Source organism: Lepidochelys kempii, chromosome 2 (assembly GCF_965140265.1).
Source record: "Lepidochelys kempii isolate rLepKem1 chromosome 2, rLepKem1.hap2, whole genome shotgun sequence".
Classification (NCBI taxonomy): Eukaryota; Metazoa; Chordata; order Testudines; family Cheloniidae; genus Lepidochelys; species Lepidochelys kempii.
Genome location: NC_133257.1, coordinates 229,323,745 through 229,348,617, shown reverse-complemented (window position 1 = coordinate 229,348,617; position 24,873 = coordinate 229,323,745). Strand labels below are relative to the sequence as shown.

Genomic DNA, 24,873 nt, shown 5'->3' with positions numbered 1-24,873 from the left:
CTCAGTGAAGGAAGCTTTAGGTTCACACAAGAAAAGGCACAAGGAATGTCTTATGAAAGGGAAAACTTACAAGTTAAGCCAAGGTCCTACTACTAATTTAATATTCCCACGCATGGTGGAAGGGAGAAGAAAGATGTTAGAACCCTAAATACACTGCTTACCATTTATACACAATTCTTTTTTAAGAAAAAACTGTACCACTGTTGTTGTTTTTAAAGTACAACTGAATGGGTTTTTCTATTTAACATTTTTGTGACACATGATCAAAAAGAGTGTTGCCCAATTAGGCCTTTGACAAAATTCCATTGTTTATACTAACACTGTCAGAATCCAGCCTCTCCATAGCAGAAACGTGCATGAAACAGGCAAAACACACACACACATCCCTCAGGGGAACCCCCACTAATCCCCACATTATGCCAATCTGCAAACTTCAAAATTTGTGCCAAAAAGGCAGTCTTTCCCCACTTCTCAGCAGCTAGTTTATAGCCAACAAGCTGTACTACAGGACATTACATAGTGTTATGAGATATTGTCAGTTCTCAAGAGAGAAAATACATGTTGTGATAAACAATAAAAAATATGACTAATATATGTTCATTTACTTTTGATTTGCCAGATGCATAATTTGCAATGTCTCCCCCAGTTATTAGTGAGTTTCTTCTGTGCAACATGCCAGAACCCAGTTCAGATACTTAGGAATCTGTATACACTTTTTGTTAAACTACAGCCTTACCACCGTACAAGAAAAAGGAAAAAAGTGAAATAACTCCAGCAGTGCCATTCAGAAAAGAAAAATATACATCATACATTCCCAAAGCACAGAAAATGTGGACTCCAATATCCACCCACTTCCCCTCCAGAAATACCACTTCCCCTCCAGAAACCCCACCTGGGAAACGAATGGAAAACTTACTTCAGCAGTCTCCCAGCTTTCCTCTCCCTTCTCCAAGCCGTAAGAGTCCTCCTTCCTCCTCTTCTGACCCCACAGTTCTAAAGCCCTTCCTCTACCCAACCTTGAGCCAATGTCAGTTGATGGGAAGAAGCTGTGAGGGCAGGATAGGGTGAAGAGAAAGCTGTGCAGTGATGCTCCTAGACCCCTGTATCCCCTTCTGCTTTTTAGTGCCTATGGTGAGAAAAGCACTTTCTGGTGGTTTTGGGGCTCAGATCCAGGGATTCTGTTTAAATTCAACCCTGCGAGGGCCCAGTGTTGAATTTCTCCATATTCAGATTGTATGCTCTTTGGGTTTGTACAGCACCTAGCGCAGTCGGGCCCCTTTCTTGGTTAGTCCTTAGGCAATACTATAATAAACAGGATTAATAGCAATGTATGAAAAATGTTTGTATTCCACTCTAAGGTCATGTTAAAGCTTCTTTAGCGTCAGAAATCAAGCTTAAATAGTAAAACATAGTATATGTTTGCAGATTTGAGCATGTATTTCCATTTGTCAGCTAGTAACTTTTAAACATCATAAAATTGTCGCTAATGGTGCTTTAAATGATCAGTTGCATGTAGCCACAAAAGAGTCAGCTCTTTTATTTTTATCTTAAAGTGTCTTTTGACAAGAGTTTTCTCCTTCCATTCAAACTTGAATTCAAACACAGCACTGGATAGGTTTAGATTAAAAGTAAAACAAATTTCTTAACAAAAGGAGATAGGATTTTAAGTGAGTTCAAGTATGAGGGATAAAATTAGAAATGGTTACAAGCAAATAAAAGTGAAAATTGCTTTCTAGAGACCAAGACTTAACAAAACTACAGTCTTGCTTCAAGGTAAGATTTTTACCATACTACCTTCCAGCAAGAAGCTGGCCACCCTCTGGTCAGGAGCTCCCACAAAGTCCAGCGTGCTCAGTTCTTTTGTCATCTTAGATGAAAGACAACTTAGGATTCTTTGCCCCTCTTTTTTATGGTCCAGTGAACCTTTGAAATGGATTCGTCGGAAGGCAAGCCCCAGAGTAAAGTTAATTCAAGCTGTGAGGAAGTAAATATGGAGACTGCTGGTAAAAGAAATTCCATGCTGCTTTATTTCCCCCAGTGGAGTTTGCTGAAATGCAAATGAACTGCTGTTTGAAATGTGATTGCTAATTGACTCTGACACCTGGCTGGAGGTGTCAGCCTGTCCTTTGACTGGGAGAAACCGGTTTACCTACTCTCCGAACTAGTCTAGTAAATGCAGTTCAGTTCCACATTTTCTTCATATTTTTATGAACCCTCAGGCATTTACCATGCATACACCCACAAGAATATTAATGATCAGTGTGTTTAGTTTTCCAGTGATACCTTCCATGACACGTATCCAATACAGTGTAGGACATTAATGAATTGGGATGTATTGAACTGGTCAGGCCGGTTGAAACCAGTGAACATCTTGCATTAGGATGCTCTTAGCTTCACTCTGGGAATATGTGACCCTATCGCTTAACATAATGCCATTCATTCTGTTCATGGGAAATGTCACTGCAGGTAACTTTGAGTTAAGGAGCACATGTTAATTTCAAAAAGTTATTGTCAAACTTGGTTGGCAATCTGATAGCATGGATAGCCACTGAGACAGCAGAATGATACTGAGGTATTATGCGGGGACACCTTTCAGAGGGATTTCAGTAGTGTCATCGTTCCATGTGTTTGTACAACTAAGATGGGACTATACTACAATCTATACTACAATCTTAATTACTGTGGTGGCTGAGGAGGCTGATGTGCGTGCACGCTACCCTCTTTCTGTCGGTGGTGCACATCCTCACAAGGAGTGCTTCCACCAACTGAAAAGGGGCAGTGTGGGGGGGCTGAGCGCCAGGGCTCAGTTGAAAAGTCCAGATGCCCCCCTGGACTTCTTGCCTTCCCACTCCCAGAGAGCTGCACCCAAAGTCTGGTCACTGCCGTGCTCCGGGAAGGGTAGCAGGGCTGGGAGTCGGTGGCAGCCCAGCTTTGAGCAGAGACCCAGCAGGAGCCCAGGTGGGGAGTCAGGAGCTGGCTTTCTTGTCAATTTCACGGCTCCAGTGGAGACTTGAAATTGACAAGAATGACAGCCAACAGCCGACGTAAGGGACGTAAGGAACGCGGTATCTACACAGAGGTTGTGTGTCCCTAACTACACCAACATAAGCCCTACGCCTCTTGTGGAGGTGAAGTTATGTCAGTGTAGTAGGGCACTTACACTGCCAGGAGCAAGGCTGCAGTGTATATACGGACATATTTAGGTTAATATAAGCGGCCTTATGTCAACCGAACTCTGTAATGTAGACCAAGCCTTAAAGAAAGCAAAGCTCAGGATCCTTTCTCCTCTAGACACACTGACATCCCCTCAGAAAATGTCTCTAAAAAGCAGTTTGTGTCAATAAGGGAAGTTAAATTTGAGCTGTATTTATTTTGAGTGGGCTTTCAATGTAGCTTAATCAGGATTATTCATTAATTTTCTGATGTTTAGTTAAATCTTCTCAGCCATATAGTCTATTTAGCTTTGCTGTGAATGCTAGCCATCTTAATTGTTAGATACTTTGTCAACATTTAATCAGTGGTACTTATTAATGTGGCATTGATGTGTTGGTAGCTATCCCACTACTATCAATCATGTGTGAACAGACAGAGAAGACTCTGACACCATTGCTCTCTGTCACATTATCAAGCCCTTGGGTTTTCTGGTTAGGCGTGATGCTCACTGTGCTGTAAATGGGTACTCTGTCTCTCCAGTTTAACCCAATTTTTGTCATGTTGACTTAAATACACATACTCTGAGCCTTTATTCCATAACTGTGCTGAATAAAGGTTGCCAGTTTCTGAAAGCAAAACTGATTTCCTCCTTTACGGTTTTTAAACCCCGTTTTTCCTAGTGTTAACCTCCTGATGAGTCAAAGAAAACTAATACTATGTACTGCAGCTTAAAGTCTAATATGAATTTCAAGCATATACAGATAAAATAAACTAATGACCCTCTGCTTTCTTGAGCTTCAGTAACTAAATGCATTGCGTAATGTGCAGTTGGTTGAAAGCCCATATGATAGTGTTGGTATCACAAATGTTTTTGTCTCATTTCTTTGCAGTCTCTATGGCAGACATATGCAGGCAAATCCCGAACCTCCAAAGAAGAACAATGATAAGTCAAAGAAGATCAGTCGTAAACCTCTGGCAGCGAAGAACAAATAAGTCACTGGCATGTGCCAGCGTTTTTAAGGCTTTTTTTCTTTTTTTTCCTGCATGTGCCTAAAATATTTCTAAATGTTTACTGAAGAAATGCTGTTACCCATTTTATAAAAAAGCAAAGACTCTCTTCAATCAACAGCAATCTGCCAAATGCACTGCTTTTAAGACCTTGCTTAAGGAATACAATATTATACATTCTCCTAATTACTACTAAAGCCATGTAGCCAATAAGTATATCACTATCAGACACCATTTTTAACTTTTATATTTATATGTATATGAAAAACAATGAAATATTTTCTGTTCACATATATCACATGTCCTGTTATGCTTTATAATTTTTCCGGCACAAGTACGTAAATATAAAACGTATAATATTACATGTGATTTTAATAAAATCTTTATTTGTATTGTGTTGCATTCTTCAATAGAATTTAAAAAAATAAGGTAATGTTCTTGGTGAATATACATAGCCTAGGTTCTTGTTACTTATTTTCATTTTTAGTTGTACTATGGCATTTTGTCTGATACAAGTTAGTTAAAATGTAAAGCCTTCTGTCTAAGAAGTGATATATTTTCATCAGTTTCATGTTTTTCTCATATCAGTGTGTCACACTTTTTTCCTTTGAAGATTGTTTTAAAATTGGGGAGAGGGGAGACAAAAAAACATTCTGTGAAGGGCTGCCAAACACTATATTTGGAAGAAAACGTTCTCATTTGAAGAAATTATTTCTTCAGTGGTTAGTTTAAATACATTTTTTTTTTTTTGGAGTTTTCGCTATAAATTTTTTTTTAAATCTCTGCATTGAAATTACTTGGATTGAAGGACTGTTGTAAATAGCTTTTGAATATGTCATAGGAGTTATATTTATCTGTACAAAACCTGCACCACACCCAAGGCCAGAAGCTGCAGTTGTGCAGCGATTAAGCAACCCATTGTTTAACATCAGAAGTAGTGTGAGAACTCATTGAGGGGGGAAATAAACCTTACACACAGTGATTTCAAAATAACTTCTAGCAGGGCAAAAGCTAAATGGAAGGTGCATGGAGAGGAACATATCTTGGTGTCAGGACCTTCCTTACCCCTAGGTTTCCTCTCTCCTGAATTTCAGACCTAAGCAACCAATTGCAGCCTTTATGATGTCATCCAGGCAGCAAGCAGAAAATCATGCCCAGACTCCTGAGATGTGGGATTTGCTTTAAATAAGAAAAGTAAACAGTTCAAATGTCTTACATTATAAATTATTTACTATATAAAACAGTCTATATCTGATCACTGCATTATCAACACCACTGTAATAAAGGCCTGTTCTTTGGCCTTTTGGGGAATAAATTTGGCACATTTTATTTACGAAAATCCATTCTTAACTGGTAAGGTTTGGGGGGTGAGAAGAGGAAGTTGCAGGGGGTGGGTGTGTGTGTGTGTGTACACAGAACTTTTACCTTTTTGTCCCTTTCTCTCATAGACAGTTGTTAAAAAGTTTAGGCTCAAATTTTCATAGATTACAAGGTCAGAACCCCATGGATGACAGGGAGCATTGTGGTCGTCTAATCTGACTACCTGGATAACACAGGGAATAGGACTTCCCAAAATTAAATTCTGTTTGAACTAGACAATATATTAGAAATATCCAATCTTGATTTAAAAATTGCCAGTGATGGAAAATCCACCACCCACTGTGGTAAATTGTTCCAATGGTTAGCTAACCTCTGTTAAAAAATGCCTTATCCCATGTGAATTTTCTATCTTCAGCTTTCAGCCATTAGCTCTGGTTAAAACTTTGTCTGCTAGATTGAGGAGACCACTTATCAGATTTCTCTTCTCCAGTCAGTACTGACAGAGTGTGGTTGTCACCCCATCAAATTTCTCTTTGGGAAGGTAAGCAGATTGAGCTCCATTGAGTCTTCCACATTTGTAAGACTCCACATGGATGCCAAAGTTCACCACAGATTTCAGAGTAACAGCCGTGTTAGTCTGTATTCGCAAAAAGAAAAGGAGTACTTGTGGCACCTTAGAGACTAACCAGTTTATTTGAGCATAAGCTCATGCATCCGATGAAGTGAGCTGTAGCTCACGAAAGCTTATGCTCAAATAAATTGGTTAGTCTCTAAGGTGCCACAAGTACTCCTTTTCTTTTTGTGAAAATTCAGCACCTAAATCCTCATTCAGGTGCCTACAAAAGGTGGCCTGATTTTCAGGAACCTGAAACATTCAGTGGGGCAGAAGGATGAGGAGAAACAGGATTTTGGTGGGGAAAAGCGGGAGTGAAGGGTCCAGGGATGAATGAATCTGCAAGTGTGAAGGGAGGGAAGAGTGAATGAAAGGAGTAGAGATTAGAAAGCTGGAGAGAAACCTGATGGGAAAAGTATTAAACTGAAGAGGGAGGCAGACTAGGAAAAGAGCTTTCTTGAAGAGCAAGGAAAGATGAAAAAAATCTGAGAGAGTAAGTAAAGCTGAAATACAAAAAGCGTTACAAACAGAAAACAAGGCAGAAAAGGATGAAAATATGCCCAGAGATACACAGCGGAAGGAGGGAAACGGGGGAAGAAAAGAGAAATTAGAGAAGAGATAGTACAGTCATTCTTTTTATTTTTAAACGGTGCCAACATGTTAGAGCAAAATATACAATAGCTTGAATTTTAACTATGTCTAGATTGTGTATGTTCTATATTGTGGTTGCTAATTAAAGGTTTGCTTTATTTTACTAGGTTAAATTTATTGCACCATGTCATTCTAAGAACTGGAAAATACTGCATCTTGTTATAAAGTCAGGCAGGGATTCTCTTCTGTTTGTGCAGTGCCCAGCACAATGGGTCCTTTGCATGTTAGCAGAGTATAAATATTTGCTACTTAGAAGATATGACTGTTTCTGTTTTAATAGCAATACCTGTCTATCCAGATGCTTGTCCTACTTGGCCACCATCCACATATGTTCTACCATTCCGTTATACATGTAGGTTCCAGGTGTGGGTGCTGGTTGAGTCTCAGGATGTGGCAGAGGCTCTTGTGCCATTAAGGAGCTCATTGTGGAAATGGAACTACGATAGCTTTAAGAAGGTGGTAGTTCTCCTCCTCTGAACAATGTTTTCATTAGCAGATTTGTCATTGTTTGGGGCAATCTGAGTTTAGCTTCAAGGTTTTTTGCCACTCTGTTGTTCAAGGCCCATCTTTAAGATTTCTGCTTTATGCCTTTGCACTTACCGGTATAGCACAGCCAAGTTGACTGGCCAGCCATCGGGAGATATTTGAGATCAACAATTATTTAAAGTGACTATGTCTAGTTTTTCAAATAATGTCCTGGAAACTGCTTTCAGGATGCCGAAAATGACCTTTGGCACCCACATTTTTGGGGAATAAACAAACTTGTGTTATAACCACAAAATTTCAAAGACATCTGCTTAGAGAGAGTAGAACCTGCTCTGGGTTTCCCAGGAGCAGACCAGTGGAACGAGAGGTGAGTGTGATGAATAGGTTTTGGAGTGAAGACCAAAGCCGAGGGTAGGCACTATCAAAGGTGTCATTTTGCTGAAAGGTTTCAGAGTAGCAGCCGTGTTAGTCTGTATTCGCAAAATGAAAAGGAGTACTTGTGGCACCTTAGAGACGAACCAGTTTATTTGAGCGTAAGCTTTCATGAGCTACAGCTCACTTCATCGGATGCATTCAGTGGAAAATACAGTGAAGAGATTTATATACACACAGAACATGAAACAATGGGTGTTATCATACACACTGTAAGGAGAGTGATCACTTAAGATGAGCTATTACCAGCAGGAGAGCCAGGGTGGGGCTGGGGAGAAAACCTTTTGTAGTGATAATCAAGGTGGGCAATTTAGACAGTCTCTATGCAAAAGAATAAATGGACACAAATCTGACATCAGGAATCATAACATTGAAAAACCGGTAGGAGAACACTTCAACCTCTCTGGCCACTCAGTAAAAGATTTAAGGGTGGCAATTTTGCAACAGAAAAGCTTCAAAAACAGACTCCAAGGAGAAACTGCTGAGCTTGAATTAATACGCAAACTAGATACCATTAACTTGGGTTTGAATAGAGACTGGGAGTGGCTGGGTCATTACACATATTGAATCTATTTCCTTAAGTATCCTCACACCTTCTTGTCAACTGTCTAAATGGGCCATCTTGATTATCACTACTAAATTTTTTTTTCTCCTGCTGATAATAGCTCATCTTAACTAATTAGCCTCTCACAGTTTGTATGGTGACTTCCAACTTATCTGTATCTGTGTGTATATGTATAAATATATAATATCTTACTATATGTTCCATTCAATGCATCCGATGAAGTGGGCTGTAGCTCACAAAAGCTTATGCTCTAATAAATGTGTTCGTCTCTGAGGTGCCACAAGTACTCCTGTTCGTTTTGCGGATACAGACTAACACGGCTGCTACTCTGAAACCTGTGCTTCTGATGTTGAAGTACTAAAAAGAGTCCTCCCCTCAGAGAAATTGGCCTTTAGAATCATAGGTCATGGAGTCCAGTCACCTGCACTGGGGCAGGACTAAGGGTTATCTAGACCATCCTTGACAGGTGTTTGCCTAACCTATTCTCAAAAACCTCCAGTGATGGAGATTCCACAAATTTCCCTAGTTAATTTGTTCCAGTGCTTCGCTAGCCTTACAGTTAGGGAGTTTTTCCCAGTGTCTAACTTAAATTTCCATTGCAGCAATTTAAGCCCATTACTTCTTGTCCTGTCCTTAGTGGATAAGGAGAGCAATTTATCACTCTTCTCTTTATAACAACATTTTTCATACGTGAAGACTGTGATCATGTCCCCTCTTCAGGCTTCTCTTCTCCAAACTAAACAAACACCATTTTTGCAGTCTTTCCCTGTATGTCATTTGTTCTAGACCTTTAATCATTTTTGTTGTCCTTTCTCTGGATTTACTCCAACCTTTCCCATAGTGTGGTACCCAGTGTAATGTTACCCTCCATATTCTTTATGAAAATATGCTTCTGATATGGATGTGACATAACTGAGATTACTTTCTGCAAGATGGCTCATGTAAGATATGATTTACTGAATGTATGCATGTATCATTTTGGAATCTGAAGTTAGGAATATAGAGCATGTATCTGTATTTCAAAGGGCGTGTCTTCACTAGCACTGTTAACGTGGCTGTGTAGTCGCACAGAGGGCTCTCCCAGCGCTATAAAAAACCCCACCCCCATGAGGGAAATAACTCCCAGCGCTGGGAGCGCTGTCTACGCTGGCATTTTGCAGCGCTTGGGGGGGTGTTTTTTCACACCCCTGAGCGAGAAAGTTGCAGTGCTGTAAAGTGCCAATGTAGACCAGCCCAAATGTGCTACTTTGGGTGTCACCCACAACTAGTCCTTCAGATACAACAATGGAAAAAGCCAGACAGGGCTGATGGCCCATTAGCAAAGACAATGGATGTGAAAGGCCTTAGTCTTCCTGTGGACACTCCAGACAGCCTATGGGTAATGGCTTCCACAGCCCTGCAGAGACAAGGGTTTGAATCACCTGGTACTTGCCCCACCCCTTGGAAGGCCAGTGTTTTTCCACTGGAAGACAAAGGGTTCCCGCCATACACAAGAGCTATATAAGGCAGGGTCGTGACATCATCGTGGTTCTCCTCTGCCTCCCCACCCAAAGAGACCCTGAAAAACAACTCGAAGCAAGAACTGAACTGAGGGCAGGAGGGTTGAGCTGGAGCCGGAAGGCCGTCTGGCTTGAGAGTAACAATGCCTGAAGTCTCAAGCTGCAGGCCAGTGCAGCTGCCTTCCTCTTGACCTCTGCCACTGCAGCTAAGAGGCGGATTCCAGCACCGAGGAGGCTCCAGGGACACAGCGCCAGCCTGCAGCCCTCTGCCATGTTCACCTGCGTGAAGCTCGCCTCCTTCCCAGCCCCGATCCATGCAGGATCAAGTCTTGTACAGGCCAATTTCTGCATCAGTGTTGTCTGGGCCGGAGATCAGGACTGGAGGGGGCAGCTCAATACTTAATGGAGCCCAGAATGCTGTCTCCCAAGTAGCACTTAAGAGAGTTCCAGACGAGGGCTGTCAGCGGGGACGTTGCCACTGCTGCCAAATTTATTGGAGCCACAGTAGGAGTGGCTGGTTCTGGTGCTGGTATCGGGACCGTCTTTAGTAGTCTAATCATTGGTTAGGGCAGAAATCCCGCTCTGAAGCAGCAGCTGTTTTCATATGCTATCCTGGGATTTGCCCTGTCTGAAGCTATGGGTCTCTTTTGTCTGAGTGTTGCTTTCTTTCTTTGCGTGTTTCGTTTTATTTGCTTAGCAAACAGACCAAAGCAGATTACGATCTTTAACCATTTAAAATCTGCCTTTTGTAGTTAAAACAAATTTTATTATTATTCAACCTACTTTATGTAACTTCTAACGGGGGGGCAAGAAGTCATGCATATCTCTCTTCGCCATGAAGATGATGACCCTTTTATGAGTTTGCGCTGTGCAGATTTTTCTATGCAGTGCAAAACAATATACTTCGGGGTTTAATCTCTCAAAAGGGGAGTGCTGGGTAAGCCTTTACACACACACAGCTGATTTCAGGCTGTGTGTGCATGCGTGCACGCTGCAAGAAGCCACAGAGCCTAATTCAGGGAATCCAGGTGGGTGGAGCAGGAGAGGCTCGGTTAAACCCCAGTACATCAGGTGGCATCCTGGACAGGGGGCTCCAACCGGGCACACCCAGAACTGGACAACATGCTCCAGCTAAGGCCTTATCATTAAGGCTATATTTATTCATGGGTATTTTTAGTAAAAGTCATGGGCAGTAAACAAAATTTCACTGCCCGTGACCTGTCCATGACTTTTACTAAAAAGTCCAGTGAATAAAACTGGGGGGCGGGGGGTGGCCCTCAGCTGCTAAGCAGAGGCATAGCCAGGCACCTCTGTACGTTGCCTCCTCCCAGAGCGCTGGCTTCACAGCTCTCATTGGCCGGGAACTGCGGCCAATGGGAGCTGCAGGGGTGGTGCCTGCAGGCTGCTGTAGAGGTCACAGAATCTGTGACTTCTGTGACCAAACCGCAGCCTTGCTTATCACTGCTGAGTAGCATGGAAGCGTTACGTCTCGTATCTTGCTTCCCACACTCCTGCTAATATATCCCAGAATGATGTTTGCTTTTTTATTTATTTATTTTTATTTTGCAACAGTATCACATTGTTGACTTCTCTTTAGTTTGTGATCCACTGCAGCCCCCAGATGCTTTTCTGCAATACTCCTTCCTAGGCAGTCATGTCCCATTTTGCCTGTCTGCAGTTGGTTATTGTGCATGGGTTGCTGTTGTCAGTCCTCTCTTCAAATGTGTGCGCTTGTTTTTTGTATCAGTATTTTGTGACCCTCTAAAAGTGTCCCAGTTTTTTGGCTTTTGAACATATGGTTGCCCTTACACTTCTTGAGGGCACAAGAGTCTTTATTTTGGTTTTTCCCAGGTCTTGCATATTAAGGAAATGCATCTGTTCCTCAATCAGCTGCCAGTCTTGCAGCTGGCAAGTCGCACCAACAATGCAAGCATCTTGCTCAAACTGCAAATTAGTCAGTGGCTTACATAGTGAGGTAGTTGAAGGTTAACAGAATTGACCCACTTCTCATGTGGGGAATATAGAGGTTAGTTCAGGTAAGTTTGCCCGTTTCTTTTCTTTTTTTTAACCACTACAACATGGGGCTTAAACAATGGTACTGCCGGCCCTACCCCTCTTGGAACATTAGAGGCAGTTATTGCATTGTACACCCTCCACGTACACCTTCTTCAAGCCCCTTGACACACTGTACCTCATTAGGTGAAGGAGAAAGAGACTGAGACCCTCCCAGATCCCTGCTGCTCCCTTGCAAGGAACAGAGTGGCTGGACAGCTGGAAGGGCAAGGGCTGCACCCTATAGGAGTTTTCAGGGAGCAGCAGCATAAGGAGGCTGGGCCTCTCTATTGCTCTCCCCAGGGAGGAAAGCCTCCCCACCCCGCTTCATTTATCACAGCTATACAGTCAGGATTTGTGCTATGTCGTCACTTTTTTACTGAGGTTGGCAGATGTTCTCAGACGAAACTATTATAATATCCCAAAAGCTGGATTTTTTCCCCCATTTCAGATTGTATTAGTCTGGATCCTAAGGAGAGTTGACTGTTGAGCAAAATGATTTATAAATATCTTTGGTGCCTGTCAAATGCTATAGATGAAAACACTAACTTTCAAAAGGCTGACCACCTGCCTCTTTCCTTCTACATACCCGTTTCTGTCGGATCTGCTCCAACGACATAGTTCCCATGTATCAGGAACTAAATTACAGAGAGGAACAATTCCTCTGGTATCAGGAAAAATCCAGGGCTCTCAGTATTTATATTTTGAAATTGACGCTCAAAAACATTTTTTACCATATTTTTAGATCAAGAGATACAAAAATCACAAGAATGCGCGTATCTGCCCAGCTGACAATCACCCACGTGCTTTAATAGTCACATTCTGAGCCATTTTAGCAGCCGAATGCAGGAGATCTGCAGGGGAAGCCCCTAGGAGGGCAGCTCACCCTCCTCTACTGAAAGCAAAGGCAGAGCTCCCACTCTCCCCAGTCTTATTATTGCCCAAGAGATTCCCCCTCCTTATTGCCCCGCCCACCCCAGCCAGTAGTCTCTCCTAGTAGCCTGCATCACTGTGCAGAAGGGCAAGACTCCCACTCAGGGCTGAGCTCCTCCTCCTTCTTCTACATGCTGAAGAAGCAGAGGTGGGATTGCTCAGGATCTCTGTCTCCCATTCCCCTGTTATTTCAGAGTGTTTTTTCCCCTGTGCCTTGATCAGAGCTAAGTGCACAGTTTGTGCTCAACAGATCCTGCCAATCTGTGCTTAGTTCAAGACTTTCTGCCACCCCATCAGTCCAGGCCAATGATAAAAATGATTCTATTTGTCACCCATGCCAGAGAGGTGACATGGATGCAGCTGCTTCTGGGAGACCAAAGGCTGAGCTACCTGTGCTGGTGGGGAGACAGTCCTGGGAACTGTGTAAAAACAAAGGCTCTGCATGTGTCAGGCTGAGATCTTCAAGGTTTGGGCAACTCATGTCCATGGCTGGCCTCACGTGTTTTGGATGGCATGCACCCTATCGCTTTAGTGCTGTGGCACGTTAGGTCAGCTAAGCAGCCGTGATTGGATGCTCTTTCAAGGAGTCTCAGCCTGCAGGTTCCCACTCCCATCTGCATGATTTTGGACTATAGATTTGGGGTTTCTTACTTTTGTTTCCCTTTTGTTTTGCTGATCTGACAATTGCAGGCTCTTTGGCAGCAAAGGATTTTGCTGGTTAGAGCAGCTCCCTAACTGGATTGCTAGCATCCATGGGGTTTCAAGAGCTGGGTCCAACTTCCTGCCTCCAGTTTGTCCACGGAAGCAGATTTGCCCAGTCACTTGCCCCCAGGTGTCCTCAGAGGCCAGAACCACCCAAACACCATTGTGCCAGTTCCTACAGCCCCTCCTTCAGTGCAACGCCACAGGAACAGAAGAGGTGGGAGACAGGATTTATGAGGCATCTACGAAGAAGCATTTGTGTGTGAACTAAGTGGTGTCATGGTACAAAAAAAAGCTGAGAAATCTCCCTGCATTAGAAGGTCGCAAGTGGGGTGGCGGGTTGACCAAGGACAAGAACAAGAACACATTGTGTAAACATGTAGAAGACCTGTGCCCAGAGCAGCCCGGGAGCTGCAATCAGATAGACTGATAAGGACCAAATATATTACAAATATTGCACACCCTTGACCTGATCCAAAGCCCCTTGAAGTGAAGTCAAGGGAAGTTTTCTGCTTAACCTCAATGGACTTTGTATCAGGCCCTTTGTGGGGTGTCCCAGGAACCCACTCTCATGCTTGCCTGCAAACAAAAATAGGATCTAATAATGCGTATTTATTCACTGTACAGATTAGAAAACAAGCAGCATCACATGGAGCACCCCAGCCAACCCATATTCTCTTCTGATCTCCTGCAGCACACATTCAAAACCTACAGTTTGCAAACATCTCTAGAAAGTCAGCAACATTGAGCCCCATGAGTCTCCAGCAGGTAAATCACAGTTTAACACCTGCAGTTACACACAGCAGCACCGAACTCTGGGCAAAAGTGGTTCATCACCAAATGGCAGCTATAAAGATGAATGGGAACAAAATGATTATTCTCTTAACTACTTCTCATTCCAGTAACAATACAGCCTCGGCACATTTAAACAAAACGCCATGCACTGTTTGATCCATGCTGTAATGAGGATGGGTAATAGAGTACAGGGGAGAATGACTTTTTAAAACTATAAATGCTACATTCATAGCTAAATGAATAGGGTTATTTTTCCTTTAGTCCTATCCCTTAGATTCTGACGCTGCACCTGTAGTCCAGAGTATTGTCTATCAAGCATCCGTTTGTAATGATCAGGGCATTTGAATGAGAAAACAAACCACTTGTTTATACAAAACATACACTGTGCTGCATAGATAACACCAGCGTGAAATTGTAAAAATAACGCCCCCTAAGAATAATACTTAGCACTTTTCCCCTCCATAAAAAGGGTTTTGAAAAAGTCAGTGTGTTATTTTCCCTACCTTATAGATGAGGCAAGTGAGATTCCTCGGAAAGGTTAAGGCCAAAATGTTCAAACTTGGTTGCCTAAACTGAGGCATCTAAATCCACATTTAGGCACCCAAGTAAAGATGGGCTGGTTTTCAGTGGTCTGTGTCCTACAGCTTCCACTGCCTTGTTTATACATTAATTCAGATGCCTCATGGTCAGTAACAAATTTGAACGTTTCTGACTCGAGTGACTTGGCCAAGATCGCACAGCAAGTCAGCACAAGCATTGGGAATCGAATGTAGGTCTCCTGACTCCTAGATGCCTATGCACAGACAACTAGAATTTGTAAAGGTCTGTCAAAAAGTGGGTGCATCAGTATAGTGAGAGATGATACAAGTTATTTCTGTCTTTACTCTTCCCATGCCTGGCCATCTTAAGCTGTACCTATGTTTCTGCTTCATTTCTGGTATCTAACGGCTTATTGTGTAGCCTACAGCTGAGGAATTCAGTACTACTCGGTTCTGAGACAAGACACACAAATCGAAACTTTGATTTAAATTCAGGCACTTTACAAATAATGTATAGGATGAAAGCTCAGTTGTCAGAGGGTCTAAATATTCTGTAAAAGTGGCAGAGTCCTGTGGCACCTTATAGACTAACAGCCATATTGGCAAGAGTCCACAGGACTCTTTGCCGCTTTTACAGATCCAGACTAACACTGCTACCCCTCTGAAGCTTAAATATTCTGTGTCATTGGGAAGAGCAATCAGAGAGGTTAAAAGGCAGTAGTCAGCCCCTGCCAGTAGGGACTGTAACAATACAAGTAGAATGGCAAAGAAAAGAAATACCGCAGGTGTTAAGACCTGAAATTCTTTTAATTCCATTTAGTGCTGGCACAAAAGTGCTTGAAGACAGAGTTCACATGGAGCAAGCCTGTCACCCAAAGACTTGACAAGTATGTCCTCAGGGTTTCTGGGGGAGTTCCTCTCCCCTCGCCTTGCTTGCACATGAGTTCCTCCAATTAAAACGCCATATAATTCAGAGGCAGCCATGCAGCACCAATTGCTGTAGGAAGTGCTAAAAATAGCATATGAAACCCTTTGAAAACCAGAGCTCAGCTTCCACAGTGAGCGGAGGCTCTGTTCTGCTGTATGTACTGTAAGATCTCAGTGTTCCAGTTCACTCCTCCTGGGACACATGCACAAAACGAGCTGACGGTGCCATCATCTACCTGCCTGTTTCATGGATTTAGCTTATGAGTGAACAGCTCCTTTGCCTGGAGACAGGTTGAATGTCAGCAGGGAAGGCCTCATGGACACTGGAACAGAGGCTGGGAATTGCTGGGGAGGATGTGGAGGGTGGTGAATTGTGAAGGGAGGAAATTTAGTGTGGGCAGTTTAAAACATCAACACCAAGCCCCTGTGATAATAAGACGCGTGCCGACTGTCTCTGCTCCCTTCCCTTTGTCATTTTTAGATGGTCAGACACTTCAGAACAGGAACTGTCTTCTGCTATATTTTTGTACAGCTTCCAGGGTAATGGGACTCCGGTCCTGACTGGGGCCTCTAAGCCTAATGTTATACAAATATATAATAATAGTCCTTCAGCGTTTGTGGCGGTGACTTGCCGGGGTGGATGGAGTTACTTTTATGGCACTCTGCTCATTCCTTTCTGGATGATCATGAAGCAGGGTGTGGGGGGAGGAAGGCAATTACTCTTCTGCCCCCAGGGCTCTCCTACATGGGATAGTGCAAGCAATGATTTGCCCACCCCTTTTGTACAGTGTGGATATGAAGTCCCCAGCGGAGTTAGTGAGGCAGCATGTGGGGAGTGTATGCTGCTAATTTCCAGCTCTGAATTTGCATCACCCCTAACCCAGCAGATACAGCAAAATGCATAACTCTTGCTCAGTTTCTCTTGGAAGCTGGAGAATGGATGTAGTTGAGCTGGCTACGGCTTAATCCAGATGAGCCCCCTATAATGTTTTCAATCAGATGCATTGACTAGAGTGTTCTCGGCATCCAGGCCAAGTCTGCCATGTATGACACAGGTTCACAATTTTAAAGAGTCGTGAGCCCTAGGCCTACTTCTGGAGGATCCAATGACAACTGTAGCTCATCTTAAGTGATCACTCTCCTTACAGTGTGCATGATAAACACCCATTTTTTCATGTTCTATGTGTATATAAATCTCCTCACTGTATTTTCCACTGATGAAGTGAGCTGTAGCTCACGAAAGCTTATGCTGAAATAAATTGGTTAGTCTCTAGGGGCCACAAGTACTCCTTTTCTTTTTGCAAATACAGACTAACACGGCTGCTACTCTGAACCCTGTAGCGAAAGTGTTATTTTGTCAGTTTCATCTGGCTAAAAGAGAGTGGCCCTTTTCTTTCCATTTAGACCTTCTTACCAGCATCTGTAATAATAATAAATAGGACTGAAGCACATGCTTCTGTGCTTTGATGAACTGCGGCCTTAAGGCGGTTCAAGTTTTACAGGTGGAAGGGCTGGAGATTTCAGGTGGAGTCTTACAGTAGAGTTGATATGGTTGGAGAGTTTTTGTTGTTGGAGTCTGTTTGTAATTAAACGTTCGATAAATCAAAGTACTCTACTGTTAAATTTTAACTTTTCTAATCATGTGTTTCCAATTTTGAGAGGGTCTTAGAACTCGGAATGGGCACCTGAGATATCAGAATAAATAAAATTAAATCTATGTACACTTTGATTTAAAAGCCTTCTGTTTTGCTATTTAGTGTAGCTATTTTTAGCTTAGTTTTCTCATGCAGCTCTGACTTGAAAGTCAGCGTGATTTGTTTACAGTTAGTGGACTACACACAATAACTTGTACAATCTTAGAGCATTGGCACGGGGAACAGTAGTCTAGACTTAGTGGCATCAAAACCTGTACTGGTCAGATGCCACCAATATCCAACTAATCTTTTCAGCAAGAAGCATTGCTCAAGAGTCTTTTGCAGAGCTGCGTGTGCAGAAAGCAGAGGATTTGTATACCGCACCCCAGAAACTAAACTTTCATTTTCAGTTACAAATAATGAAAACAGATCTTCAAAAAAACTTTTACCAGCACTGTCTCACTTGGTAGATTAAAGCAGGGTGAACTCTTAACAGGGGCTACAGTCCAAAATTAGGCTAAAGATTAGTATTAAAAGTAACATTCCACTGTTGTAGCATGGCACGCTAGAGCCTGATCTGCCCTTGCCTACTTCTTAGCTAATTTACACATGTGCCTTTTATTACCCACTCAGACAAAGGCAATTCAGTAGCTGCAAAACCTAAATCTATGGAGTCCTTCATTGAATATTTGAGGCGAGACAGTGAGGTGCAAAGTACACCAGACCTCTGAAATAGCCAATAAACTAAATTTTTGTGTTACATAATTTAAAATCAGAATCTATTATTTAGGATTTTAAAAACAATAAAGCTCATAAAAAGTGGCTTGCTCTGAACCAGACAAACTCATGTGTATCGCTGTTCAACTCATATGTATTCTGTCCCATTATTTTGTGTTAACCAATTGCTGTTGTGCCCATCCTTACCTGATAGAAACACTAGATGGGTGCTATCTGCGACTGGTGTTTTAGTTTTAAATATGCATTTTAAAACCACTATGTAATAATTTCATATACGGCTAAAAGATGCAGTGGAAAGAGCATGGATTTGCTAAACAAGCTTTTGCAACTTTCCTGCCTTTATTTAGATGTGAGCTCACTCCATAAAAGAGGCTATTCGATGTGGGCATGAGTCTCTCTAACATTTCTCACTTGCCCAGCTTTTATTTTTACTGCAGCCAACCTCTGGAAAGTGGAGGAAAATCCATGAATCTGCACAGCGAGCTTGAATATAGTGCTATGAAAGTGCTAAGCTGCATCCCCTCAAGCTTCCCTGCTGACCCATTATCCTCCAGGGTGGGAGAGCTGATCCAGCCCCCGCTCCTGGCCAAGACAGAGAGAAGGGGGAAGCTCTTTGAAAAGGCAGGACCCAGGTAGTGACCTCCCTCTCAGGGAAGGCAGCAGTGGAGCAGGATGGTCTGTGGATCCGTATGGCAAGCAAGATGCCGAGCAGGGAAGCGGATGCTGGAGGCATGTCTTCACTGCAGAGGGAGCTTGGGCTCTTATCCAGGAGTTGCCCCTAACTCCCATCCACACACAAAACTCTCTCATCTGAGTTTGGGCCTTTCAGCACAGGCTTGCTGGCCCAGCAGGGGGCATAGGCGAATTGCCTCTCCTTGAGGAATGGACTGGAGAGGGCACCCCTGGTGCTAGGCCTGGAGAGCCTTAACCAGCTGTTGGACTGCCCCCAGAGTCCAAGCTAGGAATCACTATGTTTTACCTTGAAATATAATGGCTAAGCCACAGTACCGACAGTGTTTCCATCAGCCCTGTTACTTTAGCCAAGTAGATGAGTGCTTATTGGGACACACCAGAGCTAGAGACTATTGAGTTTTCAGTGCTGGCCTCTCGGTGCACCTTACCAGGTCTGGTGTATCACGGCATGGAGCAGCTGTATTGATTACAATATGCACCAGATTGATCATAAACGTATTGAATTCCATGCATACTGATTAGTTGCATACCTTTTTCTTTTCCTCTCCTTGTACCTATTTAACCAGCGAGAAAAGCACAGTTAAACTTAGCTTCTGGTCTTTTTCAGAATGGACAATTGCTGATGTATGGGCTCCCAATGACACACACAAAAAATCTCTCTAGGTTCCCTGGGAAGGAAGGCAAGGGTACAAAGGACTTTCGGGCCAACACAGGACTCTCACTGGACAAAGAGGGCAGGGATAAGGAAAGCTCAGTAAGCTAATATGGCTTGCCAACTGTACAGTGCTTGTGGAATTGTGGGGTGTGGACACTGGTCAATCATGCATGGTGCAAGGAATGGAACGTCTCTGTTTCAGCAAACCAAATGAAATTAATCATTATGTTTACCTGTTCTGTAAAAAAATCAACCTGTTCTGTAAAAAATCAAGATGTCTAGTGCTGCAAAACAATCAGAATATGACAAAGCAGTTAAATGTTGCCAAATCAAGCCAATTAATTATATCATTTTAGAAAACAGATATTTTTATGCAGGTAGTTTCCTCCTCAAGGCTCACAACATAAGCTTGATCTAAGCTCATTGATTTTTACGTTATGATTGCCAGTTGAAAGAGCCTAGAGATCATTGGCTTTATAAGGCAAAGCGCATATTGTATTTAACTTACTGGTATTATTTATAAGTATCCCTAGTTTCTGTCATTGTGGCCTGTACGCATTTATAAACCTGATTCATTAATTCACACTTCTCTGATGGTCAGCCGATGTTCCTTTATGTTGTTATACTCATCATTCATCTGGGTTCGCCAACATTTCCAGTGCTTTAGGAAACTGTCAGATGGGTTCCCTGCCTAGCATTCAGACTGGGATTTCCAAAGTCGCATGAGGCAGTTATGCAATGAACTCACATTGTTTCAATTGGATTTGGGTGCCTAACTCCCTTAGGCTCCTTTGAAAACCCCAGTCTTGCCATCTAAGGGCCTGATCCAACTCCTGTTGAAGTCAGTGGAAAACTTAATGAGAGGTGGATTGTTGGCCATAAGAAAGACCTAAACTGAGCCAAGGCACGGGACAACAAAGAGTTTGGGGGTGGGAGGAGCAGAAGGGGGGACAGTGTAAACAGGAGGGATTGAAAGGAGGGACTAGGGGGCTTATCAGACAGCCTGCTTGGAATTTCCTACAGCTTGCAAGCAAAAGTCTAAGCAAAAAGCAGCTGAGAGAAAGCAGGCTGAAAAGCCCTGGCCTGTCCAACGTGTTTGTATTAAAAACAAGTGTGGGGGAGGTAGTAAAACCAGGCTGCTGACATGGCAGCAGCAAACTCCGACTTATCTCCTCCACTTGGGTGCGAGTTTCAAAGCATGCACGCTCTGTTCTATTTGTGATGTCACGAGGAACAGGCCATGTAAAACCGGTGCCTTTGATTACTTGGGGGGCCTCCAGGTGACTAGGTCAGCAGCTGTATTATTAACATACTGCAATCAATTAACATGAGAGTGCAACGGTTAAATGAAGTCTGTAATTTTGCACCAACAAGCCACATGCCCAGACCAGGCCTTGGCTTATGGCAATGAGCTATGAAAGCTGTCAGCACTAGAGATGTTATATATTAATCATGACCTCCTGAAGAGCCAGCTTGCCCTGACCTGAAAAGTCAAGTGTTAAATGTGCCTGGGAGATTAAAAAAAGCCAAGAGCCAAGACTTTGCACCAATGCAGTTAATTTAAACAGAATTAGGTGCAAGTCAGAACGGAACATTGGAAATTTGGTTGTGGATAAAGCGGATGTTAGGTAATGAGTGGTATTGTTATTTCTCAGTAGCTAGGTCTTCTTAGACTCGCATGCTGCCCAAGCAATCCAAGAGTACTGTTTATTTTTTTCAAGAAAGGTCAGCTTTCTACAAGACATTAAAGAAGCACGGGTCCCCGCCTCAAGCAGTTTACAAGCTAGATATACAGGCACTGGTAGACTCTGAAGGTGATGCTGTCTTAGAGAGAATTTATATTTTTAGTTATGTTCTTGTGGGGTTAGTGTCAATGTGTTAGGCACCGACAGCATCTTAACCAGCAGGAGAGAGTATTTGTGGGCCTTTAATAAATGAAGATGGGATCATTGAAGTGAAACATTCAGAATTTCCTTTTCACTTAACCCACTATAAAATATACCCCAGGGGACACCTGAGAGACAGTGCTGAAAAGCTAGCATGTAATATACAAGTGGCACTTGATATTGCCCAGGGAGAAGAGAGGCCATAATTAAACTATGTCGGTGCAAGTCACTTTTTACACCAGCGCATCATGTCTGTACATGGGGTTTATATGGCTACTGCTGTTTAGGCAGATGCTAAAAAACCCAGTATAGACAAGCTCTTAAACTCTTAACAGTGAAGTATCACCAAACAAGAGAATATCTAAAAATCTGAATCCCTTCCTTTGGGGAAAAGAAAGCTGCTGTTCAGGAAAGTGCTTCGTGTAATGTCACTATTCAGGTCCTCCAAGGATCTTGAGAGGGTCCTCCTGGAAAAATACAGAAGTGAGGACCCAAAATTTCAAATGTACAGAACAAGCAGGAAAAAAAAGTAGTTTTTGGTTTGGTTTGGTTTGGTTTAAGTATGAATCTGTCTTTGTCCATCACAAAGGAGCAGCAACGGACGCCAAAAAAAATTGTACTTGCTTTGCAATTCACCTTTAGGATTGTAATAGTGAGCTTTGCACGTATGTGGTACTTTGCACTCATAGATCACAAAGCACTTTACAAAGATGAGTAATCCTCATTTACAGTTAGAGTAATTGAGACACAGGGGCTTACAAATACATGCTCAAAGTTATACGGAAAATCAGTAGCAGCATAAAGAATAAAAATCCAGTCTCCTGACTCCCAGACTTATGCTAACTAGACCACAACTCCTCCTGTCCCGTTAGGGTGCTGGAGTAAACCTGAATGCTCCATGTTTGGAACTGACAATGCACCAGTGCTAAACCCGGGCTGTGGAGAGAAGCCTCTGTAAAGGTTAATTGTCTGTCAGAACAGCCATGTTAGCTAAAGCATGCTTGCTCGACCTTTATTCCACAGAAAGGAGAACATAAATATAGCGGTAGCACCTTACGATGGTAGCCATTTGCAGCATGTTGCAGCACAAAAGAGGTGGCCCACCCCTGTGGGTTTGACTCAAAAGCAGCAAAACAGATTAGAAGGATTACATAGGAAAGATGGTTTCAGTTCTTGAGCTGCTCCTTCCTCCTTTTTCAGCATGTTAGAACACTGGGAGGAGATATAACAGTGTGGATAACGGGCTGAATCTTGAGAAAAAAAGTGACAGTCTTAAAATCGGTCAGGTTAATAAGAATTTATCAAATCAATAAAGGCGGGGGGAGGGAGCAGTAACAAGAAAGCAAGAAAGGGAATCAGAGCGCACCAGAGGGAGGCCAGCCAGAATCAAGAGGAAATGAAATAGCATCCACGGCTTTCTACAAATATTGAGGCTTGCCTGGAGCAGAGGAATTCATTTCTAAGTAAAATTAAGTGTGAGCACACATAACAGAGACTTATATTCTGGCAGCTGGTCTCTCTAGGCCAATTTATGAATTGCTTTTCTTCTGAAGACACTCAAACCAGCTCATTCAGGCCTCACGGTCTGTGAGTGTGAGAGTAAATGCAGCAAAAGGAACTGGTGAGATAAAAGGTGATAATTAGGCCAAGGGTAATAGTATTGTGAAACAGAAGTGATATCTAATGCACAACAGCTGTGGCTGAGAAGCGAGAAAACATCAGGATCAAAGGGAATAGATTCAGATCAAAAGTGACTTTATCTTCAGGACATGTTCTCCTTGAAAGACCAGTGGTTAGTATTTTAAAGTATCTTATTACCGGCAGAGATTAAAGCATCCCACATTCTTGGCAAACAACATATGATCAGCTCATCCCCTTGACTTCCATGAGTAGACAGGCCTGCAGACTAGTGGGATGAAGGCAGGAAGCTGTGGCTCAAGAACATTGTCTTCTCCTCTCTGGGACTGCATGGAAGCTACTTCACTGGAATTCTGTGGGAGTCATTTGCCTTGCAATTTTGGGGATGGGGCAGGAGGAAGGAACAGAGGAGTGAATGGCTTCATTCTGCTAATAACATGCATCCATCTAGGGTATTTATATACCCCCTCACCAATGTAGTCTCTGAGCACCTCATAATCATCAATTTACTTGTAACACCCTTCACAATAGGCAAGTGCCATTATCCCCATGTGATAGGAAGTCAGTCGCAAAGCAGGACACTGAACTCAAGTCTCCCATATCTTAGGTTAGGGCCCTGACCACACCCACCTCTTGGTAGGTATAACATAGGTTAGCTCATGATCTGGCCATGCCGCAAGGCTTCCCAAGCTTTCACTGATGTGGAGGTTGACTGGACATAAAAACTCTGTGGGGACGAGGGGTGGAAAGAGGATTTTATTTTTTTTTTAGTGGTGCATTTTGCTGGTGAGTGGTTAGGAAGAATGAATGTTAGCTGACACAGGTTGATGAATTTTCTGCACGGATGTTACTCCAGTAGAAATTCTGAATGAGTTTTTCAGATTTGTACAATGGCTACATGGAAATTTATTAAATTGCCCTGCTATAAATGGCAGTCCCTGTGGATTTCTATTCAGAAATATGAACGTATGTTAGTGGTGCTTGAAGAGTGAATTAACCAGTGAGAATTTCTTTCCTTTGCTCTGCTGCAGGGATGCTTTCAAAGTCTTACCTCCCAGGGAGGTTAGCCACAGAGATGACCCAGTCCTTCCCAGGCACTCCTTTGCCTCAGAGGTTCTTGGCCTTCCCATCACTGGATTATGTGGGTGAGGAGAACACATCCTTCCCAAACAAGTCCTTGAAAATGCTGGGAGGTTCACCACGCTGTTTTCTGATTTCTCTTCTCCGGTACATTTTTACAAGACAGGCAGTGATCTGGGACCTAGAAAGCATGGCTAGCCATAGAAATTGGGGGAAGTCAGATATATTACCCACCTGCAAATGTTTAGCTTCTTCCTTGCCCTCTCCTCCTGCCGGTCACGTGACCTTCTTTTGTTCATTCTTTTGGAGAGAGGCTCTTAAACTATGGGGGAGATTTTCAAAGGCACAGCAGGAAAGTAGCCACTCAATTCCTATTGAAAAGAAATGGGAACTGGATGTCTTTGTGCCTGTGAAAATCCTTTGCCAAATCAACTCGCACTAACCACAGTTTCAATGGGACTTGGCTCAGGCCATAACTACAGCACTCAGTCATCAGTAACGTGCAGTGTGTTCTCTCTAAGGGGGGTGGGGTGTGGTGAATAAACCCGGGGAAAGCACCCACACTTTTGCCCAGTCGCTGGTCCTGAACCCCGGTGGAAAGTCATCTGTGGAGTAACAGTGCTTGCACTCCTTCCATCCACAATCTGCCAGCTTTTCTCGTTCGCAACTGCGATTAGTGGAGGGAATAATTTGGCCCATGCTTTTTAATTACCAGCAGTTTGACCAGGCCCTCAGCTGGTGTCAAATGGCGTAGCACCGCTGGAGCTCTACGCCAACTGACACCAGGTGAGGATCTAGCCTATTACTTTTAGCCACTAACTAATGGGGACACAATGAACCTGTTTCACAGGAACCTGAAGGGAGCCACGAAAAC

At 43.0% G+C, this 24,873-nt stretch overlaps 1 protein-coding gene and 1 pseudogene across 1 annotated transcript in view; both read left to right on the top strand.

The window, feature by feature from the left end:
• RSU1 (Ras suppressor protein 1) overlaps nucleotides 1-4,593 on the top strand; it is a 186,342-nt gene extending 181,749 nt beyond the window's left edge. Inside the window, exon 9 of the mRNA XM_073334125.1 lies at nucleotides 4,044-4,593. Coding sequence (XP_073190226.1) covers nucleotides 4,044-4,146 — 103 coding nt within the window. The 3' untranslated portion in view covers nucleotides 4,147-4,593. The remainder of the gene's footprint in view (nucleotides 1-4,043) is intronic.
• A 5,405-nt stretch (nucleotides 4,594-9,998) lies between these two features.
• On the top strand, nucleotides 9,999-10,389 carry LOC140906067 (ATP synthase F(0) complex subunit C3, mitochondrial pseudogene; annotated as a pseudogene).
• The last annotated feature ends 14,484 nt before the right edge of the window (nucleotides 10,390-24,873 follow it).